Below are 20,704 nucleotides of genomic sequence, written 5' to 3' on the forward strand. Positions count from 1 at the left end.
GAGCTCTTGGGACCAGAGTTCTCTATATACTTACAAAGCTTAGTAAATGCTTGATGAGTAGTTAATAGCTTTAAAAGAAAAAGGATTTGTCAGGCCCTTAATAGTAATAGTGTCACCCTAGATCAAAAAAGGTATATAGGTCTGCCTTCCTCGTCTTATTTATTTGGGGGAAATAGTATGGTTGTTTAGATACTAAGGCCCAAGTAAGGTACCTAGAAGAACAATGTATTTGGAGTAATTGAGCTTATAACTCAGGTTATGGCTGTGAGCACAAAGGTTGAGTGATTTTTTTTATACATACACACACACGTGTGTGTGTGTGTGTGTGTATTTTAAGCAATTTAACCAAATTTGTGGTTAGAGTCTGTCACAGACTCAAAAGTAGGGAAAGAACAAAAAATGTTTTTAATTTCTCTCACATATGAAGAGGAGCCTCAATCAAAGCTCTGTCAGACCACTAAGTGGAAGACAGGACCATTCAAATGATTTGAGGAATTAACAGAAAGCAGTGACTACACAGCAATAATTACAGCAAATATTGTTTTAAGGCAGAAAAGGGCTAAGATTTCCTTAGCAGTTAATAATGACATGCACTGAATTTACTTAAACTCTATTTTATTATAGAGATCAGTTTCTAACTAATGGAAATGTATCACCTGTTCCTTAACTGTGTAAATATTAAATTCCTTTGAAACTGGAATCTACAGGCATAGGTATTCTTTAATCAATGTTTTATCATGTCCTCAAGTTAAAATCACCCTGAGGAAGATGGAACTTTTGATCTCAATATCAGTATCTATATAAATTGGTACAGAGGAACAATTACATTTAAAATGGAGATTTCCTTGTGAAAATTCATTATTTACCCACTGTTCACAAAGGATTGGGATGCTCAGTTCTGGGGGTTTATAACTTGGACTACAAAACTCCCCAGTGCATTATTCTACTGTGATCACAAACATCTGTCAGCACCTCATTTCAGTACAAAAACCAGGCACCTATGTAACCATGCTCATGTCATTGGAATCCATCTAACCTGCTAGCATATCCTTTAGACAGCAGCCTGTCTGAGGGTCTTTCAGAAGCATATTCACAGTGTCATAAAATTTGTGTTCATATGCCAGCTTGTAATACAAGTAGATGTCTTCACAATATGTGAATAACTTCTTCAGGTTTTTCACAGCTGCATCAGTAGGCTGATGATGTTTATATCTAGACAAAGAAACAGAATGTACAGGTTAAGATAAGTGTATGTATCTTGACACGATTTCCTACAGAGGAGAAGGTTAAGGTTCATTGCTAGATAGAGCCTGGGAAATTATCTAAGACTAGCATTAGGCGGTGCCTGATGAAAATTGAAATTATTTAATTAAAAATCAGTATCTTAACACTTAGCTTAATTAGAGTAAGTTCAGTACTCCAAAGGGGACCTCTGATGTTTAGAATTTTTGGCACCTCAGGCTGGCTGAGTAGCTGTCCTCCCATTTTAGTACAGAGCACCATAAGCAAAGTGTTTGCATTCATTTGTTTGCATAAATTTGTTAAAAGATTTCTTTCTAGGGATTCTTGACATTTCTGTCATCTCAAGCACAGGGGTGGTGACTACAGGATTGTTACACTTAGCCATAAAAATTCTTACCCATGCTTTAACCAAAGCAGAGGCATTTTAATACTTACTTTTTTGAAATCTCTTCAAATATACTAGTTCTTAATAACTTTTGCTGCTTAAATTCTTCCAAGTAATGAAAGTCTCCTTTGAGAATCACTTGTTGGTATAGAATTTCAGCCCAATCAGGAACAAAGTCATAGGCCTCAGCCACAATAGAAGCCTTAAAAGGATGGAGGGAAGGACACCATTAGAATCTATTTCACATAAAATTGAAGGCACATTGTTCTAGAAAACGTAATACTTTACACTCACACAGTGAATGTGATCATTACCAATCATATTAAAAGGATCTGTATCATAACTGATGAAAAGTTTGGTGTTAGTTTGACATTTCCTTTCTAAACCCCCAAACACCAACCATCCTTCAGTGGATTGATAAAACTGCTGAGAAAGAATATTCTTCATACTAAACTGTATAAGGAACAGTGAAAGGGCTGATTCCCTGAAACCATCCTTCATTAAAGGACTAGAACCAGGCTTTCAGAAGCCCTGACTCCCTGTGCTAACCCAGGCGCACCATTCTGTAAAATGCTAGGGCTAAGAGATGCTTGCAGGACCACTAGCAGGGATGTTCCTCTGCCTCTCTGCTGGCCTAACAGTGTGTCTTACCATTCTTCAACCTTTGTCCAAAACGTGCTAGCAAGAAATACTACCATAGGCAATTTGTATATCAGACAGGTAAGTCAGGAGAGCTGAACTGTCCTGGTTTTGTCAGTAGCCTTGAAACCTTAGGCAAGTCACACAATCTCTGGGCCCCATTAGACGGACAGCAGGAGAGAAGATGCTGGCACTGCTGGTTAGATTTTTCTTGCTCACCTGATAGAACCGAGGTAGGGACATGATGCAGTCCATCAGCCTATGGCGGCCCAGGTTGATAAGCATTATGTTTTGGCCAGTGTTCAGAAAGTGAATCTGCAGTGTTAGCAACTTGGTGAGCCTGTGACAGTGCAGGGCCTGTCGAACGCAGGAGTCCTGAGGGACAGAGTGGAGGGAGGCTGAGGAAAAGCCTATAGCCATCATCTCTCCATGAACCCTCCTGCAACTGAACCACCCCTTCTACCCCCAGTTGGACCATGATTCCCTCCCCCTTAACTTGGAAGAGCCAAGAGATGAAATAATTCCTGAAGACACCAAGCCCCAAAACCAGTCGAATAAGACTCCATGGTTACCTTGGTATAACTTTCTGCTGCATCCAGCATCAGAGTGAGGGCCTTCAGCAGCAGCTGCTTCAGTTGATGCCCATCCTTGAGGCGGTCCTCTGCACAGGAGAAAAGGAAACCTGTTGGATGTGTCTGACTCCCAGGGCTGGCTACTCACCACCACATTCCAAGTGATCACAGGCTGGACTAGAAATATCCCAGCTCATGTTCACAGGCAGATAATGTCTCAATCAGTTAAAGGGTATTAGGCCAGAAGCCCACACATTGAGTTCTTCATTTCTTTCTGAAACATCAAGGCAGGCTTACACAGCATCAACATACACATTGGTTCCTCACAGACACCTAGACAAACAGGCTACAAGACAGACAAAAGCTTTCAAGTCCTCTTCTGTCTCCTTTCTGCCCAGTTGGGGCCCCACTGAGTGGCTGTTAGAAGCTGAGGTAGTTATTAGGCAATCTCATGGGTTCTTGACCCTTTTAGCCCTAAGAACCTTCCCGGAGGGTGCCGCTGTGACCTCTCCTCACCCCAGGGCTGAGACTCGATCAGTTTCAACTGGATGTAGGCAGCTGCCTCATGGTTCTCCCCAATCTCCCTGCACATGCTGAAGCACAGGGCAATCATGTTGTGCTTTTCACTGTCCCCAGGGCGGCAGCGTTTGATGTAGTCGAGTAGGGCCGTCTTCAGGGTACCAGTCTGCCCAGAGAAAAAAAAACAAACAAACCAAGGTCTCAACCAGGGACTGCAAGGGAAGCAGGACTGGCCGAGTCCCTTGGTTCTTAAAGTTCCTTAAAAACTCCCAAGAAAAAGGAAAAGACAAAAATGAATGTAAAAGTTTATGCTCTCCTGAGTATAAGGAAACGGGTACATCCTTTGCTGTTGGGAGTGTGATAGTAAAACCTGCCAGAAAGGAGAAGTCTTAAAAATACACACATGTTATTCTAGCAACTCCACTTCTAGATCTGTCACTGCAGAAATGAGCAGAGAGAAGTGCTAAGATGGATGTAACAAGGATATTTAATGGCAAACAATTAGAAATAACCCAGATGTTCAAAATAAGGGCTAAGGAAATAACACAGCCATTAAAACATGTTGATTTGGAAAATATTCATGACATGCTTATCAAGTGAGAAAGGCAGGCTATTTCATATTTGGACAGCATGATGAAAGTTTTGTTAAACATATTAAATGTGTATGTATGTATGTATGTTTGTGGGTACATATGCAAAGGAAGGGCCTATACCAAAATGTGAGCAGTGGTTGTTTCCAGATGGTAGACACAGAGGGCTCTTTTTCTGTGTTCTGTTTTCCAAGTGTCTTAACATTGAATATGCATTACTTTTGTAATAAATTTATTAAAAGAATATTTAAATGCAGAAAAAAAAATGCCTCAAAAACAATTTAGATGCTCTCTGGGGGATTCTAAAGGTGTCCAGGACTTTGCTCCTCTCCTAAGACTAGACTGGCCTGTCCTGAAACTAGCTCAGCACTGAGGAGAGTTTTTCTTTGTCTCAATCCTGCTTGGCTCAGCCCAAGTTCCCAGAAGCCAAAAGTGTCCTGTGGCTGTTAAATCTTCAGAGGTGAAATAGGCTGGAGCAATGACTCAGCCATATGAATGACTTGAAGACAGGCTCTGTGAGTGACATGCTGGGTATCACATAAGCATGCTGAGGACAGACAAGCACCCAGAGCCCAAAGGCCTGGCAAGTTGGGCCTTTGTTTCCAATCCTCCTTCCTGGTTGTCATAAATAGCTCCACAGCTTTCCAGGCCTAGGCCTCGGCATTCACTTCCCAATAGCTCTCACAACACACTTTTTCATGGTCCTCTGAAAATTCTTCACTGTGAAATTATTCCTCAGACACAGCCGTCTGAGCTAGTCTACTTCCACATGGCTCTCAGGAAAGGTTTCTGCCCCCGTCAGAGCCGACATTAAGATAGTAGAGGCAGGTGACAGCTGAGGTGGACATATACAGACTTATTTTCTTTACTATTTAGCATCCCATATTTACTACCTGGTCTAAACTGTAAACTTAGGTTACTGGTTACAGTATACATCCTAGGGAGGTCCTTAATTCCCTCCCTCCATATCCGAGCGGTCTGCTCTGATTGAAATTATTCCTGAAAGTACATGTCATCCTGGAGCCCAAAATACCATACACCTACCGGATCCAACTTCTTCCTCATCAGCACTTCAAAGTAATGTTTTTTATGCAGCAATTCAAATATGTATGTCATCTCATTGTACCTTCCAATGCCAGTGAGGAGACGCACCTGAAAAGGGAGAAGGCAGCTTCCATCAGCATGGACTTCTCTGGGCTAGACCCCTACCCTCATCAAGGCTGCTTGCAGATGCCAAGCTCCTGGAGTAGAGGGGGCAGATGGCTAGGCTGCCATGCTTGGCTCCCTCTCCCCGTACCCAACAAAGGGCTGCTTCTGGGGGATTCAGAAATGCTAGTCATTGGGACACCATTTGCTGTTCCCTCCTCTGTTGTCTCTAAAAATGACTATCAAGTGCTGAAGTGCCACCCTCCTGGACAGGCGTTCTTTCCCTTCTCACCACTCCTCACTGCAGTGCCCAATGGCTTGCTAAGCCAACTGGGTCAGCTTCAAGCCTAGAGTATTTGGGAGGTACAGGAAGCTTCAGTTGTCAGCTCATTTCAATTCAGAGATAAGTAGTAGGTCTGAACCTTGTTTTTTGGGAAAATACAGCTGTCTTAGCCTCTAGAAAAGCAAACTGCCCTGGCAAGGGGCACGACAGCCCTGGAGCATGGTAGGGATCCTCTTGATTTCTCCGAAGCAATCTGATTCTGACAGAACTCATAACCTGGAGCAGAGGGTTGAGTTGCCCAGCCAGCTACCAAGTAGGTGGTGGTATCCAGATGGGCAGATTCCATAAGACTACATCAGTTCTGAACTGGTTCCTATCTGTTCTCAGAGGTTTCCTTAGGATGGGAGGTGGGGATGAGGGGTTTACTTACCACTAGCCCATACTCCTCATTGGGGGCCAAGTGGTTGTCTGTGAGTAGCCGAGCAGCCTGCAGAACTCGGATAATGCCCTCCATGTGGCATGTCAGCGTGAAGCAGTGATGGGCCAGAATCAGCAGCTCTGTGGCTGGTTAGGTGGGGTTCTGGTCAGATAGGATTGTGAACCCTGGCTCCCCACTGTCTACAGATGGGCCTGTATGGAGAAGACTCTCACCAGTCCTCTGAGATCCCACAACCTCACCAGCTCCAGCTCTGGGACAGCACCCTGACAATGTCTAAATTCTTCTCAGTGACAGCACAGTATCTCCTTAAAGACAGGCATGTAGTGACTGCATAGTGACCTTTTGCGGCCCTATACATGAGAACAAGGAATCTTTGATTTGTAATGATGGAGAAATTCTCTGGAGACAAACTGATGGAGTACATGCCAACATGAACCTGAGGACATTCTTTTTTTTTTTTTTTTTTTATCCTCACCCGAGGACATTTTTCCATTTTTGTACAGATAGAGTGGGAGGTAGAGAGAGAGAGAGAAACATCGACGTGAAAGGGACACATCGAGTGGCTGCCACCCGCATGACCAACCAGGGCCGGGGACAAACTGCAACCGAAGTACGTGCCCTTAGCAGGAACCGAACCCGGGTCTCTCTGGACCGCAGGCCGATGCTCTAACCGCTGAGCCAAACCGGCCAGGGCTGAGGACATTCTTTGTGTCTCAGTAAAGAGTCCTGGGGCCGCCCTGGCCGGTTTGGCTCAGCGGTTAGAGCATCGGCCTGCGGTCCAGAGAGACCCGGGTTCGGTTCCCGCTAAGGGCACGTACCTCGGTTGCAGTTTGTCCCCGGCCCTGGTCGGTCGTGCGGGTGGCAGCCACTCGATGTGTTCCTTTCACATCGATGTTTCTCTCTCTCTCTCTGTTCCTCTCTCTCCCTCCCACTCTACCTGAACAAAAAATGGAAAAATGTCCTCGGGTGAGGATAAAAAAAAAAAAAAAGTCCTGGGGCCGCCCTGGCCAGTTTTGCTCAGCCATTAGAGCACTGGCCTGTGGTCCAGAGAGACCCGGGTTCGGTTCCCGCTAAGGGCATGTACCTCAGTTGCAGTTTGTCCCCAGCCCTGATTGGGTCATGCAGGTGGCAGCCACTCAATGTGTCCCTTTCACATCGATGTTTCTCTCTCTCTCTCTCTCTCTTCCTCTCTCTCCCTCCCACTCTATCTGAACAAAAAACAAAAAAATGTCCTCGGGTGAGGATAAGGAAAAAAAAAAAGTCCTGGGGTCTAATCAAGTGCCATATAATATTCTGCATTTTTTTTTAAATTGATTTTTAGAGTGTGACGGAGAGAGAAAGAAACATCGATTGGTTGCCTCCTGCATGTGCCCTGACCAGTGGTTGAACCTGCAACTTGGGTATGTGTCCTGACCAGGAATCAAATCCACCACCTTTGGTGTATGAGAAGACGTTCCAACCAACTTAGCGACACCAGCCAGGACGATGTTCTGCAGTTCTGATGGCTGTCTAGATTAATGAAAGATTTGCCTACATACAAATTTAAAATTATTACACACAATCACTGTAAGCACAATTAAAAGGCAAACCAGGAAAAATGTTTGCAATGTTGAAGATAGCAAAAGGGTTCCCAGCCTTAATACATGCTGTGCCTTCTGGGCCTTGGTACCTGTGGAGCCCTCCCCAAACCTACCAACTACTGAGCAACCTTGACTACGAATCCGCCAGGACTTGATTTGGGAATTTACTCTGAAAATCTTTCTTGACCTCATCAGTCTGGCTCTTACTATGTATACCCCTAGTCTGGACTCCAGGGACTGCTGCTTTACTGTTCTTCATACCCCTGACTTAAGAGTGGCTGGCACATAGATGGTACTCTAAATACTGCTGAGCTGGACTGAGAAGAGACACAGAAAGCTACTTTTATTTTTTATTTTTTTTATCCTTACCCGAGGACATTTTTCCATTTTTTGTTCAGATAGAGCGGGAGGGAGAGAAACATCGACGTGAAAGGGACACATCAAGTGGCTGCCACCTGCACGACCCATCCAGGGCTGGGAACAAACTGCAACCGAGGTACGTGCTCTTAGTGGGAACCGAACCCGGGTCTCTGTGGACCGCAGGCCAACGCTCTAACCGCTGAGCCAAACCAGCCAGGGCCAGAAAGCTACTTTAAAAATAAAACTATTTAACCCTTAAAAATTTCCATTTATTTGTTCACTAAACATCATTAAAATGCCTTTTTTGGGTCTATCAAATTTGCAAAGTGGAATGGGTGCCAGAAAATGCTCCTCTCACACTCTGTTTAAGTGAGAAAGAAGTGAACTTTTTTCCCCTGGAGTAAAAGTTGGCCATATGTATGTATGTATGTACAAAGTATATACTTATATATGTACAAATTATATAAATATACATGTATATACATACACACACACACACACATGCTTTAAAAATGGGCATATTCTTGAATCAGGAGATTATCTTAGGAAAATAACCATGGATGTGCCCATAGATTTGCCTATAAGGATGTTTGTCAGTGTATTAAAACAGCAGAAAATGGGAAACAATGTAAAAGTCCCACAATAGGCCATACAATTTTAAATTACATATAAGAGCCCTGGCTGATTACAGGATCAGCCTGAGGACCAAAGGGTCGTGGATTAGATTCTGGTCAAGGGCACATACCTCAGTTGCAGTTAGGTCCCAGCCCCAGTTGGGCTCGTGCAGGAGGCAACTAATCAATGTCTCTCTCTCTCTCTCTCTCTCCCACCCATGCTATCTGAAGATAAATGGAAAAATATCCTCAGATGAGGATTAAAAAAAATTTTTTTTTAATTACATATGAGAGAAATACTGTGTAACCATTAAAAATTATATAGGAGAACTTTCAATGTCATGGAAAGATGTTAATGACAGCATATTGCTAAATTAATTTTAAACAATATGCATCGTATAATGTCATTTTTGAAAAATAAAAACCTACAGATTTACATAGAAAAAGATCAGACAGACACATACTTCTGAAGGCCTGTAATGAACTAAACATTTTGGAAAGTGAATGGGCTTTTAAATCACATAGACTGGGTTCAAATACCAGTTCTGCCATTTAATAGTTAAATTAATCAACTTCTCCAAGCTTCAGTTTCCTTCTAAAATGGGGACAATAATATCTACTTTAGCCCTGGCCGGTTTGGCTCAGCGGTTAGAGCGTCAGCCTGCGGTCCACAGAGACCCGGGTTCGGTTCCCGCTACAGGCATGTACCTTGGCTGCAGTTTGTCCCCGGCCCTGGTTGGGTTGTGTGGGTGGCGGCCACTCGATGTGTCCCTTTCACATCGATGTTTCTCTCTCTTCCTCTCTCTCCTTCCCGCTCTATCTGAGTAAAAAATGGAAAAATGCCCTTGGGTGAGGATGAAAAAAAAAAAAAATTAAAAAAAAATCTACTTTATAAGGTAATCTAAGAGTAAAATAAGATAAATATGACATGCTAAAAGGTTACTTTTCATTTGATTTTAAATTTGGGGCTGCTTTGCCCTGGCCAGTTTGGCTCAGCAGTTAGAGCGTCGGCCTGCGGTCCTGAGAGACCCGGGTTCGGTTCCCGCTAAGGGCGCGTGCCTCGGCTGCAGTTTGTCCCCGGCCCTGGTCGGTTGTGCGGGTGGCAGCCACTCGATGTGTTCCTTTCACATCGATGTTTCTCTCTCTCTCTCTGTTCCTCTCTCTCCCTCCCACTCTACCTGAACAAAAAATGGAAAAATGTCCTCGGGTGAGGATAAAAAAAAAACAAAAAAACAAAAAAACAAACAAACAAAAAAAATTGGGGGCTGCTTTTCTAAACATATTTTCTAAACTTTCTTCAATGAGCTTACGGCTTTCTACCAGAACTAATGAACTATGCTGAAGGAGTAGGGACCCAGAGCAGGAAGGATCCAAATTGAGTTTTGGACAGACTAACTCTGGAAGACTTCTTGAAGGCCTACTGGGGTCCCAAACATGTAAGAAGATGGCCAAGAACTTACTGCAGGACAATTCCCCATGGGGAATGGAGGAAATCTTTTCCAACAACTTCATGCCTATCAATGTGCGGTCTGGACACAAAGTGGTCAGCTGAAGAAATGTCTGGCTTTCCTCTGCTGGCGTGACCATCTGCTTATGTCCTGTTCAGAAAAGTGGAAAAAGGCACTGGCTTTACCTTGAGAGAGTTGAGAAAGTTAAGAGCCCCATGCTGCCCAGGCCTGGGAACCAGGAAATAATGCTGAAGGAGTTCCCAGTGCAGCTCTCCTCTTGGCCTAGTGGTCATCTGACAGAACAGCAGAAGTTCATTAGGTCAGAGAAAGGCACAGCTATTCTAAGCATAATCTAAAACAATAAACCAACAACAAAATAAAGGCAATGCGTTCTCTTATGAGTGCAGCCTGAGAGGGCAGCATGCAGGATGTATGAGCATAACGTTCAAATCCTTAACCCTGGGTACTTGTGAAAGTTGTCTGAAAGGCTGGGGAGGTCTGGAGGGCAGCATACCTGCTCCCTCTGATGGGGACAGCAGCTCCCGGGTCACCTCTTCAGCCACAAGTTCAGCCACCTTGTCTGGCTCGAGGCCCTGGGTGCTGATGAAGGCTTGGGCTCGCCTGCATCGGTCAGGCTGCTGAGAGGCCAAGATTGCTTGGAGCACGGCCTCACCATCCTGGGTGGCAACATCTGTGTAGGAACAGCCCAACTCCTAAAAGGAATACAAAGTCAGTCAAAGCTATTGTTAGGAGCCAGGAAAAAGCGAGTCCTTTCTGAATTCTGATGTGGACAGATCATACTCACCCTGAGCAGAAACCTTAAAAGAAGCAAGCACTGTATTCTAGCCCTTTCTATCACTTCACCAATGAGCCAAATCCAAGGAAGAGAAAGGCTTGTCTTCAGAAAGCATTGGGTGACTTATCTCATGTTGAACAGTGAGCTTTTCAAATGTTATAAAATATGAGAAAGTTGAATAAAAGGCAAGAGCTCCTTCCCTATTGTTCTCACGGCAGCAGCAAAACCCTCAATTTCCAAAGAAGTCTCTGAACCTTCTCCAAGGCAAATGGCTGTAGTGCTCTGATTTATTTCTCTCGTGCCCTTTCACTTCACTTATTTCTCCTCCAGTAAGCACAAAGCCACAAACAATTCTTGCCTGCTCTGGCTCCTGTCTTTAGGGTCATCATATTCCATTTTATTTTCTTTTAAAACTTACTTTGGGCTCTCCCCCACATGGAATGCTCCAAACAATCCTGAAGCAAAGCCTAAGACAGGGTTAGAAGGGACTCTCATGGTCAGGTTGTTTATAGATCCAGAACTAGGGGCCTACGGTAGTGAAATGTCTCGCCCTAACTTCTGGTTGGCTAAGCTGCAGCCAGGACTCAAGTCACCGTGGCACTTGGCCTGGCATCCTCCCCATTATTCCCTAAGATGGATTTACAGGGGCCAACATCCAGCAAGAGCTCTACTCCCAGGTCATGATCATCACCTAATGGGCTGACTTGGCAATGTCCACATCCACAATCCACCTCCAGCTTCCTGCATCCCGCTTCCCTCCCTCTTTGAGTGAACTTCCTATGGAGGCCCCACCTTTTGGCACCCACCTTGGAAAGTTCATACAGACAGAGGACCCGCCGGCAGTAGTTTTTCCCATGGAGGCATTTGCTTGTCAGAGTTTCCAGATTAGTCACCACTTCATCATTGGGGGGCAGCATCACAAATGACTGACTATCCAAACTTGAAGCTGGAAACAAATACAGATTGAAGGAGGTGGGGGGTAGGTGAAGCTGGCAGGTAAGACCTCTCCCAGCCCACTATGACCACACCTCTCTGCCCACAGCTTCCTGCAGTGCACCCCCATGAGTACCCCTGGGTCTGGGACCACTTAAACTTCTTTCATTGCCTTCTTCCAGGAAATCCCAGACTGAAATACTACAAAGGCCTCAGAGGCTACAAGACTCAAAGCAACCTAAGTAACACTCTAGAGATCATCACCAAAGTTGACTGCTAGACTATCCTCCATACCCTCTCCTCCCAATTTCCCCTCCTATCAAATAAGCCACCAGGTCTAGCTTACTGTATGTCCAAACCATCTCTCCAGTCACTACCTTAGTTCTAGCCTTCATCACCCTGCATCTAAGAGGCTGTTACTGTTTCCTGCTGCCAGCCAGCCTCTCCTCACCCCTAAGCCAATCTTCCACATACTCATCAGGATCTTTCTAAAATGCACATCACAAAAAAAAAAGGATCATCTGGATAGATGCCTCAAGGGAACAGTAAAATTAAAATCTACTCTTTATTTTTAAAATGTAGTACTATTTCTTTTATTATTTATTTTTTGTTTTATTTGTGTTACAGATGTTTCTACTTTTTCCCCCATTAACACCCTCCTCCCAATCTCGCCCCCTTCCATGCCACACAGCATTGTTTCCACTCTTTTTTAAAAAATAAAAGCTCATAGTCTAAAAAAGAAGAAAGTCTTCTTATTTGATTAAGTTGTTTCTATTAGGGGAAAAAAGTAGATTATTTACATAACACTATTTCTAATAGCAAAAACAAAAATAAAAATTTTTAATCTGTATCAATAAATCATTGTTAAATAGCACATCCATGTAGAATGCTCTGTAGCCATTAAAAGGAGGCCACGCTCATGCTGGCAGCACATATACTGAAACTGGAACAACACAGAGATTAGCATGTGTACTGACAAAAAAAATGTAGAGTACTTTATTTTTGTAAGAAATAAATTGTGTGTGTGTGTGTGTGCATGCGCACAAGCCTACATGAAGAAAACAATGCATGCCAAGCAAGTAAAAGATGTTATCTTAGGGAATTTGGTAGGGGTGATGTTGAATGGGTAAATGATATCACTTTTTACTTTATGCATTTCTGTTTTGTGTTATTTGTTACTCTAAGTGTGCAATACTTTTGCATTTAAAATATTATTCATTAAAAAATACATTTTAAAGACAAAAGTAAGAAGCAACTGAGACCATGTTATTCCTCTGCTTAAAATCCTCCATGGGCCCTGGTCGGTTTGGCTCAGCAGTGAGTGTCGGCCCGCGGACCAGAGAGACCCGGGTTCGCTTCCCACTAAGGGTGCATACCTTAGTTGCTCCTGGCCCTGGTTGGGGCCCTGTGGGTGGCAACCAGTCGATTTGTCTCTCTCACATCAATGTTTCTCTTTCTTCCCCCATCTCTCCCTCCTGCTCTATCTAAAAGATAAATGCCAAAAAAAAAAAAAAAAAAAGTCCTTGGATGAGGATAAAAAAAAAAAAATCCTCCATGGGTGGTTCCCGTTCCAGGTAAGGTAGAGGAAGCTTACTCCATTCTGCCTCTCCCAATGAACTCAACATAAAATCTGGACACTGCACACAGCACTATATGAGGACTCGGAAATGAAAACAGTAGCAGGTGGATTGATGATGAACAGAATTATCATTTCCTTCCCCTCTAGTAACCTCCAGCTTGAATGCAGTATCACCTAAAATCCAGAACCAAGCACTAAGGCACAGAGAGAATGCTCCCCAGGAGAAGCCCTCTAGTATGGGCTCAAGGAGTGGGAATGGGAGCTCCTAATGCTCATTCTCTCTCATCTCAGCTCCTAAGCAACCACTTGGCCTTGGTGGCAGAGGCTAAAGCAGCAGCAGGCAAGAGCCAAAACTCAGAAAGGGACCTTCTTTGTGGATCGGAGGAGCTCTGGACCCAAGAGGGTGGAGGGAACCCCTGTTCCTTTTTGCATCAGCCTCCTGTACGGTGGCCCTGGCTACAGGCAAAGTCAGGGTAATGCATGGCAGAACAGGGTAACTAAACTTCCAGCTTTCGGCCAGAGGACTGGAAAGGGAAGCCTCAGGAAACCAGAAAGCACTTGGGAGAGAGATGCAGGAAAGCAACACAAAGGTGTTTATAAACACTAGGGCTCATTCTTGAGCTTTGCGTTTATGAATCTGACCCTAATAAGCATATCAAAGATCCTGAGAACTGAATTAACAGGTAAACCACTACTCAGGTCACAGACTGACCTGAGGATGGCACACACACACGAATGGATCTGAATATTACCACGAAGAATGAGAAAACTGAACTGAACCCACAGAAAGTAGGTCAGAACTTGTAGCCTAAACCTAACCAGGTCAATTGCCTGCTAAAAAAAAAAAATCAAAATTCTTCATAGAATTTAAATAAGACTCAGAGTCTCATAACATACTATTCAAAATGTCTAGATGCAACTCAAAATTACTTAACACAAAAATACAGGAAAATCTCAACTCAGATGAGAAAAGACAATCAACTGATGACACTCAGTACTAAAATGACACAAATATTAAAATTGTCTGATAAAGACTTTAAAGCAGCTATTATACAAATATTCCAACAAGCAATTATGACTGCTCTTGAGACCCAGAAAAGTCTTAGCAAAGAAATAGGTGTAAAGAAGAATAAAATGGCAATTTTTAGAACTGAACAATAACTGAAATTTAAAAATCACAGAGATGAAAATAATCAACAGCAGCCCTGGTTGGTGTTGTTCAGTGGTTAGAGTGCCAGCTCAAGCACCAAAGGGTCATGGGTTCGATTTCTGGTCAAGGGCATGTACCCGGGGGTTGCAGGTTCCATTACGTGCAGGAAGCAACCAATTGATCTCTCTCTCTCTCCCTCCTTTCCTCCTCCCTTCCACTCTCTCCAAAAATCAATGAAAAAAAAATATCCTCTGGTGAGGATGAACAAAAACAAAACAAAACCTCAAAAGCACAATGAAAATACCAGAGAAAAGAGTCAGTGAAATTGAAGACAAATGAACAGAAATGATCAAATCTGAACAACAAAGAGAAAAAAAAAAACATTGGAGAAAACACTGAACAAAGCCTCAGGGACCTGTGACACCAAAAAAAGTTCTAAGATTCATGTCCCAAAAGGACAGGTATAAGATTATGGTGCTGAAAAAAAAAATTATGAAAAAATGATGTCTGAAAACAACCTAAATTTGGTGGCACACATAAACCATGTTCAAGAAGCTCAATGAATCCCAAATAGGATGAACACTAAGAAATACATGCCCAGTCACATTATAATTGAACTGCTGAAGACTAAAGACAGAAAAACATCTTGAAAGCAACCAGAGACAAATGTATTATCTATATGGGAAAAATAATTTAAATCACTGCAGATTATTCATCAAATACCACAGAGATCAAAAGGAAGTGGTACAACATTTTTAAGTGCTGAAAAAAAAATACAATGAATTTCTTTATATCCAGCAAAAAACATACATCAGAAATGAAAGTGAAATAGAGACATTTTTAGATGAAGAAACACTAATGAAGAGCATCTACTGCTAACAGACAACCCTAAAAGAATTACTAAGAGAAGACCTTCAGACAGAAGAAGAAAGAAACCAAAAACATCAGGACCGAGGGAAGAGCAACAAAAGTGGTAAATATCTTAGTAAACATAATAAATTATTTCCCCTTGAGTTTTTAAAATATATTTTTTGGTTGAAAGCAAAATTTATAGCACTGTTTGATGCAGTGTCTAATGTTTGTAGATATAAAAAGACAACTAGGATGTAAAGGAAGCGAAGTGATCTACATGTGATCAAGTTTCTGCATTCCAGTTGAAGTGGTAAAATACTGACTTTAGCCACATGTATGGTGACAAAAGATGATTTGACTTTGGGTCATGGACACACAATACAATAAAAAGATCATGCATCATAGAAATGTACACTTGAAACCTTTATGATCTTATTAACCAATGTCACCTCAATAAATTAAAAACAACTGACTTTAAGTAGACTGAGACATTAATAATATATAATGTAATACCTAAAGCAAATAATATAAAAAACTATGCAAAGATATACAAAGTCACAATAAACTAAAATGAAAGACTAAAAATGTTCAAATAATCTAAAAGGCAAGAAAAAAAGGTTTTCTCAAAAAACACAACCACCAAAATTCACCCAAGATGAATAAATTAACCTGATTAGTCATAAAAGAAATTGCCCTGGCCAGTCTGGCTCAGCGGTTAGAGCGTTGGCCTGCGGACCAGAGAGTCCCAGGTTCGGTTCCCGCTAGGGGCATGTACCAAAAAAAAAAAGAAATTATAAGATTTTCATGGCTGCTGGGGTGAGGGGGGCTGGGAAGAGCTAGGCAAAGGGCGGGGGGCCGATCGGGGACATCTGCAATAGTGTCAACAATAAAAATAATTTTAAAAAAAGATATTCATAATAAACAATCTTCCAAAACAGAAAACTTCAGGTGTAGATTGTTTTACTGATAAACTCTATTGAACATTTAAAGAAGATATAACCAATTCCACAAAATGTTTTCCAAAAAATAGAAGAGGAGGGAGAACTTTACAACTCATGAAACCAGCATTATGTTGATACAATTATGAGACACAGTACAAAGGTACAGATTAATATTCCTTATGAACATAAATGCAAAAATTCCCAAATAGCAAACTGATTCCTGTAATATATCAAAAAGAATAACGCACCATGACCAAGTAGGGTTTATCCTGAGAATGCAAAGCTGGTTCAATATTTTTTGTTTTTTATTTATTTTTTAATCTTTATTGTTGAATGTATTACAGATGTTCCTCATTTTTCCCCCCATTGACTCTCTCCCTCCAAATTCCCTCCCCCCTCCTCCCTTTTCCCACATTGTTGTCCGTGGCCATTGGTTACACATATAAGTTCTTTGGTCTATCTCCTCCCACCCCCCAAACCCGCTCCCTTTCAGGTTTGTCAGTCTAGCAACCAATTTGTACCTCTTAATTCCTTCACCTTTTTCACCCATTCCCCCAACCCCCCTCCCATTTGGAAACCAACAAAATAGTCTCTGTATCTATGAGATTGTTTTTGTTCTGCCTGTTCATTTTGTTTGTAGATTCCATTGTTGATAGATACAGTATGTATTCATTGCCATTTTTTTTGTTCATATATTTTAACTTTTTCTTCAAAAAAACCCTTCAACAATTCATATAATAACAGTTTGGTGGTGATGAACTCCTTTAACTTTTTCTTGTCTGGGAAAGTCTTTATAAGGCCATCGATTCTAAATGACAGCTTTGCAGGATAGAGTAATCTTGGTTGAAGGTTCTTGCGTTTCATCACTCTGTATATTTCTTGCCACTCCCTTCTGGCCTGCAAAGTTTCTTTTGAGAAATCAGCTGACAGTCTAATGGAAACTCCCTTGTAGGTAACTAAGTGCTTTTCTCTTGCTGCTTTTAAGATTCTCTCTGTCTTGAACCTTTTGCATTTTGATGATGATGTGTCTTGGTGTGGGCCTCTTGGGGTTCATCTTGTTTGGGACTCTCTGTGCTTCCTGGACTTGTATGTCTGTTTCCTTCAACAAGTTAGGGAAGTTTTCTGCCATTATTGTTTCAAATAGGTTTTCGATTTCTTGCTCTTTCTCTTCTCCTTCTGGAATCCCCAAGATGCGAATGTTGGCACACTTGAAGTTGTCCCAGAGGCGCCTCACACTATCCTCATTTGTATTCTTTTTTTCTTTTTGCTGTTCTGATTGGGTGTTTTTTGCTTCCTTATATTCCAAATCGATGGTTTGCTTCTTGGCTTTACCTACTCTACTATTGAATCTGTGTAAATTATTCTTTATTTCAGTTAGTGCCCCCTTCATTTCTGACTGGTCCTTTTTTATGTTCTTGAGGCCCTCACTAAGTTCACTGAGGTTCTCACTAAGTTCATTGAGCATCTTTATAAGCAGTATTTTGAACTCAGTATCTGTTAGTTTGCTTAACTCCATTTCACTTAGTTCTGTTCTTTCATTTGGGACCTGTTTCTTTGTCTCCTGATTTTGGCTGCCTCCCTGTGTTTGTTTCTATGTATTACTTAAGGAGAGGTATGGGGCTAGCTGAGACCAGATGCTGCTCGTTTGAAAGAATTTAGGAAAACCTGAAGCAGGATCCAAGACAGGCCAATCCTATGGTGAAGCAACTGGCAACAGCTTTGGTGGGCCTGAAAGTTGGGTGGGGCGGGGCCTCAGGGAATCACCAGGGCGGGGCAACCAGTGTGAGCCAGGTTGCTGGAGTCCCAGATATGGTGGCTGTCTGCCGCCTCAGGGAAGGGCTCACCAAAGGAACAAAAGTCTCTGACTGCACGTTTGTCCCAGAGAAAGCCCCCTCTCCAATGCCAAACAGCTCAGTTCTTCCCTGTATGTCTCTAGCGCCCCTCGAGCTGCCTCTCCAAGCTTAGAGGGAGTGAGTCCGATAAGTCCATGTGCGAGCCCTTTAAGAGGAGCTGCCTGGGGCTCTAGCTGCCTCAGCTTCCCTGAGCCTCAGTTCCCACTGGTTTTTCCAGCCAGAAGTTATGGGGACTTCTCTTCCTGGCACTGGAACCCTGAGCGGGGCACCTGGTGTGGGACAGGGACCCCTCAGTCCTCAGGGAGGACCTTCCCAGCTGTGGTAGCCTCCTGTTTTTTATTTGCCACACGTGGGTGTGGGACCAGCCCTTCGCGCCTCCGCCCCTCCTACCAGTCTGGATGTGGCTGCTTCTTTAATTCCATAGTTGTAGGACTTCCATTCAGCTTGATTTCAGGCGGTTTTGAATGATGGTTGTTCTGTAGTTTAGTTGTAACTTTGCTGTGGTTGTGGGAGGACATGATACCGCGTTTACCTATGCCACCATCTTGACTGGAGGTCATAGCTGTTTGAATATTTAAAAAATCAATTAATGTAGCCCAGCCGGTGTGGCTCAGTGGATTGAGCGTCATCCCATGGACTGAGAGGTCCCAGTTCGATTCCAGTCGGGGCACTTGCCTGCGTTATGGGCTCGATTCCCGGTAGGGGGCGTGCAGGAGGCAGCTGATCCATGTATCTCTCTCACATCAATGTTTCTATCTCTCTCTCTCTTCCTCTCTCTCTAAAAAATAAATAAAAACAGGACTTCCGGTCAAGATGGCGGCGTAGGGAAACGCAGTATCGCGTTCTCCCACAACCACATCCAAGTTACAACAAAACTACAGAACAACCATCATCGGAAACTGCCTGAAATCAAGCTGAATGGAAGTCCTACAACTACGGAATTAAAAAAAAAAAAAAGCAGCTACATCCAGACCGGTAGGAGGGGCGGCGGCGCGAGGGCTGGTGGCAGTGGCGCAGCGGTGCGGCGAGACGGGCTGGTCCCACACCCAAGTGTGGCGGATAAAAATCAGGAGGCTCCCGCGGCTGGGAAGGTCCTTCCTGAGGACTGAGGGGTCCCCGTCCCACACCAGGTGCCCCGCTCAGGTTTCCAGTGCCAGGAAGAGAAGTCCCCATAACTTCTGGCTGGAAAAACCAGCAGAAACTGAGGCTCAGGGAGGCTGAGGCGGCTGGAGCCCCAGGCAGCTCCCTAAAGGGCCTGCGAACGGACTGGTCGGACTCTCTCCCTCTAAGCTCGGAGGGGAGGCAGCTCGAGGGGCAACAGAGAAATACAGGGAAGAACTGAGCTGTTTGGCACTGGAGGGAGGGCTGGAGAGGGGGCTTTCTCGGAGACAAAAGTGCTGTAAGAGGCCTTTGTTCCTTTGGTGAGCCCTTCCCTGGGGCGGCAGACAGTCGCCATATCTGGGACTCCAGCAACCTGGCTCACACTGGTAGCCCCGCCCTGCTGACTCCCTGAGGCCCCGCCCCACCCCACCCCACACAACTTTCAAGCCCAGCCAAGCTGTTGCTACTTGCTTAACCATAGGATTGGCCTGTCTTGGATCCTGCTTCAGGTTTTTCCTAAATTCTTTCAAACGAGCAGCATCGGGTCTCAGCGAGCCCCATACCTCTCATTAAGTAATACACAGAAACAAACACAGGGAGGCAGCCAAAATGAGGATACAAAGAAACAGGTCCCAAATGAAAGAACAGAACAAAACCCCAAGAAAAGAACTAAGCGAAATGGAGATAAGCAACCTAACAGATGCTGAGTTCAAAATACTGCTTATAAGGATGCTCAATGAACTCAGTGAGGGCCTCAAGAGCATAAAAAAGTACCAGTCAGAAATGATCGCTGCACAGTTAGAAACGAAGGAGGCTTTAACTGAAATAAAGAATAATTTACATAGCTTCAATAATAGAGTACGTAAATCCAAGGAGCAAACCATCGATTTGGAATATAAGGAAGCAAAAAACGCCCAACCAGAACAGCAAAAAGAAAAAAGAATCCAAAAAAATGAGGATAGTGTAAGGAGCCTCTGGGACAACTTCAAGCGTGCCAACATTCGCATCTTGGGGGTGCCGGAAGGAGAAGAGAGAGAACAAGAAATCGAAAACCTGTTTGAAACAATAATGGCAGAAAACTTTCCTAACTTGGTGAAGGAAACAGACATACAAGTCCAGGAAGCACAGAGAGTCCCAAACAAGATGAACCCCAAGAGGCCCACACCAAGACACATCATCATCAAAATGCAAAAGGTTCAAGACAAAGAGAGAATCCTAAAAGCAGCAAGAGAAAGGCAGCTAGTTACCTACAAGGGAGTTCCCATTAGGCTGTCAGCTGATTTCTCAAAAGAAACTTTGCAGGCCAGAAGGGAGTGGCAAGAAATATTCAGAGTGATGAAAACCAAGAACCTACAACCAAAATTACTCTATCCTGCAAAGCTGTCATTTAGAATCGATGGACATATAAAAACTTTCCCAGACAAGAAAAAGTTAAAGGAGTTCATCACTACTAAACCGTTATTATATGAAATGATGAAGGGTCTTTTTAAAGAAAAAGATAAAATGTATGAACAAACAAAATGGCAATGAATACATATCTATCAACAATGGAATCTACAGACAAAATGAACAGGAAGAACAGGAACATTCTCATAGATACAGAGAACATTTTGTTGGTTGCCAGTTGGGAAAGGGGTTGGGGGAATGGATGAAAAAGGTGAAGGGATTAAGAAGCACAAATT

The 20,704-nt window shown here is 43.3% G+C and overlaps 1 protein-coding gene across 12 annotated transcripts in view; it reads right to left on the reverse strand.

Annotated features, from left to right (window-relative positions):
- Positions 1-6: 6 nt before the first annotated feature.
- SPG11 (SPG11 vesicle trafficking associated, spatacsin) overlaps positions 7-20,704 on the reverse strand; it is a 91,519-nt gene continuing 70,821 nt past the window's right edge. For 2 of the 12 annotated variants that reach the window (XM_036263698.1, XM_036263707.1), the window contains exons 30-39: positions 11,420-11,559; positions 10,332-10,530; positions 9,830-9,967; positions 5,807-5,940; positions 4,992-5,099; positions 3,355-3,523; positions 2,839-2,927; positions 2,486-2,641; positions 1,678-1,829; positions 642-1,212 (exon numbers count right to left, since the gene is read on the reverse strand). In XM_036263698.1, the coding sequence (XP_036119591.1) occupies positions 1,032-1,212; positions 1,678-1,829; positions 2,486-2,641; positions 2,839-2,927; positions 3,355-3,523; positions 4,992-5,099; positions 5,807-5,940; positions 9,830-9,967; positions 10,332-10,530; positions 11,420-11,559 (1,466 nt within the window). In that variant the 3' untranslated portion in view covers positions 642-1,031. Of the gene's footprint in view, positions 1,213-1,677; positions 1,830-2,485; positions 2,642-2,838; positions 2,928-3,354; positions 3,524-4,991; positions 5,100-5,806; positions 6,007-9,829; positions 9,968-10,331; positions 10,531-11,419; positions 11,560-20,704 lie in introns of those variants that run through there. The other 10 variants (XM_036263787.1, XM_036263779.1, XM_036263746.1 and 7 more) reach the window with 10 other exon arrangements.

This window comes from Molossus molossus, unplaced genomic scaffold, assembly GCF_014108415.1.
Source record: "Molossus molossus isolate mMolMol1 unplaced genomic scaffold, mMolMol1.p scaffold_m16_p_1, whole genome shotgun sequence".
Classification (NCBI taxonomy): domain Eukaryota; kingdom Metazoa; phylum Chordata; class Mammalia; order Chiroptera; family Molossidae; genus Molossus; species Molossus molossus.